The 6,939-nt window shown below is 44.8% G+C and overlaps 1 protein-coding gene across 1 annotated transcript; it reads right to left on the bottom strand.

Annotated features, from left to right (window-relative positions):
* Positions 1-4,533: 4,533 nt before the first annotated feature.
* On the bottom strand, positions 4,534-6,026 carry LOC147747815 (RNA-binding protein 34-like). Its single transcript, XM_086956151.1, has one exon. The coding sequence runs from the start codon at positions 5,969-5,971 to the stop codon at positions 4,619-4,621; it is 1,353 nt and encodes a 450-aa protein (XP_086812277.1). The 5' UTR covers positions 5,972-6,026; the 3' UTR covers positions 4,534-4,618.
* Positions 6,027-6,939: the final 913 nt, after the last annotated feature.

Below are 6,939 nucleotides of genomic sequence, written 5' to 3'. Positions count from 1 at the left end.
TTTGTCTTCCTACATTTATTTTTCTTCCTGTGACTGAAGTAAGAAGATTTTGTAAGGTGATCAGAGTGCCAATCACACTGTGCAAAGCATGTGAAATGAAAGGCTGCAAGATTTAAGGCTTTTTTTCTAATACTCAAATAGCTAATAAGTGAACTTTTCAAACATTTCAAATATATTTCACTAGTTATAAAGACATTTTTGTAATTATGTGGTGGAAAAAAACTGATTCTTATAGGATCAAATCAGAAAACTATACTTGGTGATGTGCAAATGTTAAATATTTTTGCTGAAAACCCAATATCCAAATATAGTTTATGCCCGGGGTCTCCAACCGGTCGATCGCGAGCTACCTGTAGCTCGCCAAGACCCTGAGAGTAGCTTGTGATGCTTGTACCTCGTGACCAGGCATCTATGCGCCTCCTGCCTTTCCCTAATGGGCACTGCGCTCATTGTGAGAGTCACAAGTGCGGCTAGTGCGGAGCTGAATTAGATGTAGCAGGGCAGAGTAGCTGTTTGCCGGTCACGCAAGCAGTATAGAAACTGCAGAGACACGCGCCATCTGCCCTTTCAGCAGTACAGCCTGTCACCTTTCCTTCACCAGAGCAAGTAAGCTAGCGTGGGAGCACACTCAGAACAATTCTGAAGTGTAGTTTAATTAATAATTACACTGTACGGCACAAAAAGCACAATAGGTTCGAATATGCAGCTGCGGCGATTATTTCTCAAAAAGCTGTTCATGATCTGTGATGGCCCCATTCTCCGCGCTTTCCACTTCTTATTCTGCACTTCCTCCGGCTTCCCCTCCCCTCTATCTCCCTGAGGACAGCAGTTATTTAGCTCTCTATTCTGGTATCGTTATCTCCTGAGCCTGGCCGTAAACTGGCAACAGGATGAAAGAAAAAAAACTGTGATGCACTTTTAACAATGAAAGGTGAGTTCATGTGTAAATTAAATCGCTTCTTGATGAAGTGCCTCCACTTTACCTCCCCCGAGCCCCCCCTCCAACCTCGGCCATCAACCCCTCCTTTATTTCGAGCAGGCCTGATTTAGAATGCATATTGGTGAGGTGATTGCTTTCAAATGGACATGTTAGGCCAGGAGAAATGAAAGATGTTGCTAAATTCGAATAAAACAGCTAATAATAAATATACCGGCTTGGAGTAAAATTTAGTGCCGGGTTACAATTAACACCAAAAGAAAGTAAGTAAGAAGTGAATTACAAACGTTATTATTATCGGGTCAGGGAGCGTGTGTGGGGAGGGGGAAGGAGTGACACCTCATTGGTAATGCTGAACTCTTATTTAGGGACTCTGACTAACACAGGTGGCCTGTCCTTTCCTCTCAGATGCGCGGTAAATTCATTAGAGCAGACCAGAGAAGTCCGTCAAGTATTTGAGTCAAGAGCTCATACAGAAAAGAGCATGGCTTAGGAGTGGCATGGACCTGACTGGGAGGTGGTGGCTGGCTCAGCTTGGCTCTCCCTGCAGCAAATGGGCTACCTACCGATTGGTAACATCAGAGGACGAGAATAGTCAGGAAGGGCTTGTCTTTTAGTTACTGGTTTGAAGGTTGGTAGGGCCAACTCGGTGTGACATCTTTTGAGGACAGTAAAGTGGGTGCAACATAAATGGTAAAAGCAAGTACTGAAACCTACTGGCAGTTGGTAACAAAAACAGAAAATACGTGGTTTTCCCCACTTAAAGACGCTCCATGTGCCTTGCTGACATCAACAGTTGTAACCCACAAATGTCAGTCTTATATTCTGCTGGGTGTTCGACTTACAATAGTGAAGAAACCAAAGTGCAGCACAGAAATATCCACACAATCCTTTGTTTTATTTATATGTGTTTTTATGCAGTTACCCAGCAGGAGTGGATGTAATGTAGTTGTAGTCAAGTGTGTTATATGTGCGGAAGTGACGTGTGGAATGGCTCAATTGCTGACCTCTTTGCAAATTCAAACCTGGGGTAATTTCATCATAAATACTTGATTCTGGGCTAATCACTTTTTCTGGTGTTTTAAAGTGCAAATATAGGAAATGTTAAAAAAGTAGTTTCACCCAATTCCATCACCTTAGGGTTCCAGCCTCAACAGCTCCTGCCCCACCATGCCATTGATATACCTGCATATTTTGTTTTTACTTTTCCCGAAGTCGGACAATCAATCCTCAACAGTGTCAGACTCAAGGAGAAAACTAGATGGTCAGTTGCTCAATATTAAGCAGCAGATCTCGTTTTCCAAAACTGAACATTGTTTTTAAATATATAAAAGGGTGCGCAAGACAACAGCTCAGGAAATCCCATTGAGTCAAGCAGAGGCAATAAATTCTATGTGGTGATTCTTTTTAAGACAAGCTATGTCCAGTCCAGTCCTGGTGAAAGTGGACAGTTTATGCAGGCTGTGCATGTGTGGGAAGAGACTGATGCTTGTGTATTGTGGGCTGCAAACACAACACTAAAGAGTGAATGGCGAGACCCTGCATGCAAACAGTCTTGAGTCATGTGACAGTTCTCATGATGTCGTTTAGCACTGTAATACCTTATTCTGTGGGGCAAACTTTCACATAGTGCAGCAAGCCACCTTGCTGCGCTAAGGCAAAGGGCAGGAATGCGCTGTATTTTTAACATTATATCACACATTCCTTTCCGTGCACTGGCACACAAACTGCTGCCTAGTCCAGTATTGCGTTCAAACCACAGTATGGGCTCTGAAGAAATTAGGCTTAACGTCAATGAAACTGGGCTTGTGAGGTCTCTCGGAAAAATGCGCGAGTTGCTTGGGGGTTAGTAGCTCACAACGAGTTTCACTGACCAGAAGTAGCTCAACACAAAAGGTTGGAGACCCCTGGTTTATGCACTATGTAGTTTTATCAGTAAAACGTCAAGTTAGTGGGAAACTTCTGTGGCCATTTCAATAGATAACACGCTTGTTTCGTGGTCATTTCAATGGAAAATGCGCTATCTGTAAACGACAGTGCACCAACACATCATGCTTTAGTGATATATTTATGAAAAGTGATATTTTAAACATGAAATGGGAAATATCCCTGCTCTTGCCCAGATGACAATGCTGTTGGTGAACTAAGAGGCACGACGGGATTGCGAGTATCCTATATGTGGGCTTGATTCTTATTATACATGGAGCAAACGTTTACTCTAGTAAATAGCTTTTTGTACAGCAGAACTAGAGAACTTCCATATTTGAAGGTGCTCGCTTATGTGATAATGAAGAAAAAAGGAGGCTCTGTAATACAAAATATTTGCCTAGGATTACACAATTTGAGACCAGTTCATGGGTCAAGTACATTACAGTTAAGTAGATTACTCAAGTTAGTAGACCTGCAGGTCTAGTAACATTTTTATAATTTTTCAAGCCCTGCTAACTATCCCCTGATCAGCTACAAGTCAGGTTTCAGACTAAACTCCAGCATGGCGACTGCTACCTTACAAGCCGAAGGCGCCCTTGTGACCACAGATGAAGGTGGTGACCTCTGCACCCTTATAATACTGGACCCAAGCTGCCTTAAACACAGTTGACCATTCTATCCTCATACGAACTGTGGAGTTTTTAATGGGATTCACCAGCAATTTCCGCCACTGGTTCTCATCCTACCTTCTCAACATACACCACTTTGTTCATCTTCAAGACCCAAAAGATGCCTATAGAATGCGGCATCTCAGTCATTTAGAGAGCTATCACCACAGGTACCCCGGTCTATTTTACAGATAAGTTCATCTTCTCTAGTGGCTCTGTGTACATCAGAAGCTAGGATCCCATGTGACCGCAGACTAAAGTGTAAAAAAAGAAATAGGTAGCAAAGCTTCAACATGTATGTATAAAGGAGCAGGCGCAACATCTCTCTCCATCAGGAGAGCCCAACACTGCTTCAATAAAGATTTGAAGATGAATCTCTTTAACGAACACTATAAAACAATGCATGAAAGAACACTACATCATAAACCAACTACCTCTCCAAAAACTAGTTAACTTTATGATTGTCACGGACCCTGGACAGTGCCTCACTGCATTTTGGTTAGGTTTGGGCTAAAGCAATAGAACATACATAAATAACCCTTGAACCCACTCCGAATCCTAATCTCAACCAAACCATGTCCCCAACCATTAATTTGAACCTAAACATATATAAACTTTCTTCTACGACATTACCTGAAGCCCAAAATTCAATTTAACACAGACTCTCGCACATCTCAACCCTCTCTTATTATGGTCACCTTTCCTAATCAGCAAGCGCCTGGATAACCTCTCGGTGACTAGTCGCACTATACAAAATCGATTGATTGATTCCTAACCTTTATGTTTACCGTTATTTATCGCTAACCTTTCTTAATATTAACTTTGGCTATTAGAATAAGACCATCTATGCTACTAATCATTACCTTAAACCAAATTTCAACACCACATGTATTTTCCCAACGTCTCTGGTAAAAAAAAAATATACCATATGCTTAAAACATCTAGACAGCTTTGCCCCCCCCCCCCCCCCCAAACACACACAGCATGCTCATTCGCAAATTAACTTTACATATCTGTTTATTCAGTGGGAAGAAAAGGATAGTAGTTAGAAGATTATCGGACTAAAACAGCTGGTCGAATATAGCTATGATTTCGTCTTAGAAACACGCTGGTGCCCGACAGTTTTGGATTTACTGCTCCCCACTTTCTTTGCATGTTTAAACGTAGGACGTTTTTTTACGTCCTTTGCAGAAGAATCGAACTTGTGTTTGGCGCCAGAACTTTTTTTTACGTCTTTTGCAGAAGAATCGAACTTGTGTTTGGCGCCAAAACGTTTTTTTACGTCTTTTGCAGAAGAATCTAACTTGTGTTTGGCACCAGTGAAACTCTGCGGTCCAGTACGAGGTGCCCCGTCCTTCTGAACGCACCGCTTCACTCGCACTTTTCTGCCCATCAGCATTGAACCGTCCAGCTTTAGGGCCAGTTGAGCGCCATCTGCCTCCTCGAAAAGGACATATCCAAAACCCTTGCCCACTCCAGTCTCCCGGTCGCGAATGATCCGCACAGCCGCTACCTCCCCGCACTCAGCAAAATGGTCACGCAGAACCTGGTCCTCTACATCGTAAGGTAGGTTGCCCACAAAGGCTGAGCGTCGGTTGTCGTGACTGTGGCCGCCAGAGGCTCGGTCCACTCGGATGTTGAAGCCACCCTCCACCTGGGCCCCATTGCGGGATAGGGCCAAACCAGCTGCTGCCTCCTCTTTGTAAACAACATAGGCGTGGATGCTCTTACGCTTGGGGTGCACCTGGCGCTGAATGGCAGCTACTTTGCGATTGAGAGTGGGCTCTGCACGGGCCACTGAGCGGAAGCGGACAGACTCAATGGCCCCGAAATCTTTAAAAAGAGCCCGCAGCGCCTGCTTAGTAAAGGAGACCGGCAGATTGCCCACAAAGACAGTGCGTTTGTCTTTGATCCGCTCCTCTGCCTTGTTCTTGGGGCGTTGTGGCCTCGTGGGACCCTCGACCTCGTCTTCTGGCGCTCCAGCCCGTTGCAACCGCCGTTCCTTTCGCTTTTGCCGGATTTGTTGCTCCCGCTCCTCCTCCTGGAGATCAGCCTCTTCTAAGGGACCCTCTCTGGCAGACACCAGCAGTTCCGAGGCGGGAAGGACTTTAGGTTTTTTAGGCGCAGGAGTTCGGACGTCCGCAGCTGGCCTATTATGTGGGGTGGTCGCAGATTTTGGCTCCCTTCTTGGAGCAGGCGGCGCAGGCACGTATATGGGAGTAAAGAGATTTGCAGCACTAGAGCTAAAGAGCGATGCTAACGGGCCCGGGCTGTTTCCATCTGCCGCTCCTCGCAGGCTGCCGGCTACCTGCCCAACAGCATACCCTGGTCCTGGCGGGGCCGCAGTCTCTTCCACAGCCGGTTTGAACTTTTTTGATTTTTTAATACGCCGTGGCGGGGCCTCGCCGATCTCTCCCGCTGCCCTCTTCTTCACCATGACAGCTCGTAGGATCACCCCACGTTGAGTTTAGCACGTGAGACAGGAGGAAGAAAGTGGCTCCCTTGAACCCGGAATTAGTCATTCTGCTTCCTGTGTAAAAAGAAAAGACGGACAATTGAGCACAGTTAACTCCCTGCTGGTAAAAGTGTGGCCATTTTGAAATATTTCTAATTCAGACGTGGTGAAAGGCGTAGAAAAATCAAATCACTTAACAGACGCATAAAGAAACGAAAACTAATGCAAATATTCACAAAATTATGCGATCCTTCAATTACATATAGCATGCAAGGCAGTGAGATTATATATAATATTATTTGTGGCGAGTGACCGTCTTATTAGGGTCAATGACATCAAAACTTTATTGAAAAACAAGCACTGGCAAAGCCAATAGCGCTCGCCGATGCACGAGGCGAGCTATTGGCTTTGCCAATATGTTTTAGCGATGTTGTATACCAGAGTTGCTGCTGTTCAGCATTGCTAAACGTTGGTGGGTAAAGGAGCCACTGGGACACACTATACCAAACAGGATGTGAGAGGTCATACTGAATGTCTTATGTTCCATAACACCCCGTCCACCCCACAAATACAAGGTATTCTACTCCAGTAGAAGTGAAGCACAAGGCAATTCTGTGGAATCGTAAATGAAGAGCTACACTCATGGAGGTTAAGTAACTACTTTATTTCCAGACGGAGCGCCGGGGATACACTACTGATCTCTGTGTAACGGTCGGCGCCAATTAATGGAATATGGCCGCCTTCCGTTTCCGTGTGCCGTGTTTCCTGTTCCGCCTAGCGGAACACTAGTGCGCTAACGCGACTGCGTTACCACATATCTCCCCCCTTTACACACAGTGAATCAACGATAAAAGTTCTTACTTCCAGTCCATGTTAAAGTCTTTGAATCTCTCTGGTGTCTTCACTTCTCTTCCCACTCTGGTTCTCACCTTCATCGTTCCCTCTCTGCA

Source organism: Lissotriton vulgaris, chromosome 1_1, assembly GCF_964263255.1.
Source record: "Lissotriton vulgaris chromosome 1_1, aLisVul1.2, whole genome shotgun sequence".
NCBI classification, from domain to species: Eukaryota; Metazoa; Chordata; class Amphibia; order Caudata; family Salamandridae; genus Lissotriton; species Lissotriton vulgaris.
The sequence above is the reverse complement of the archived record's forward strand: the minus strand, read 5'-3'. Positions and strand labels throughout refer to the sequence as shown.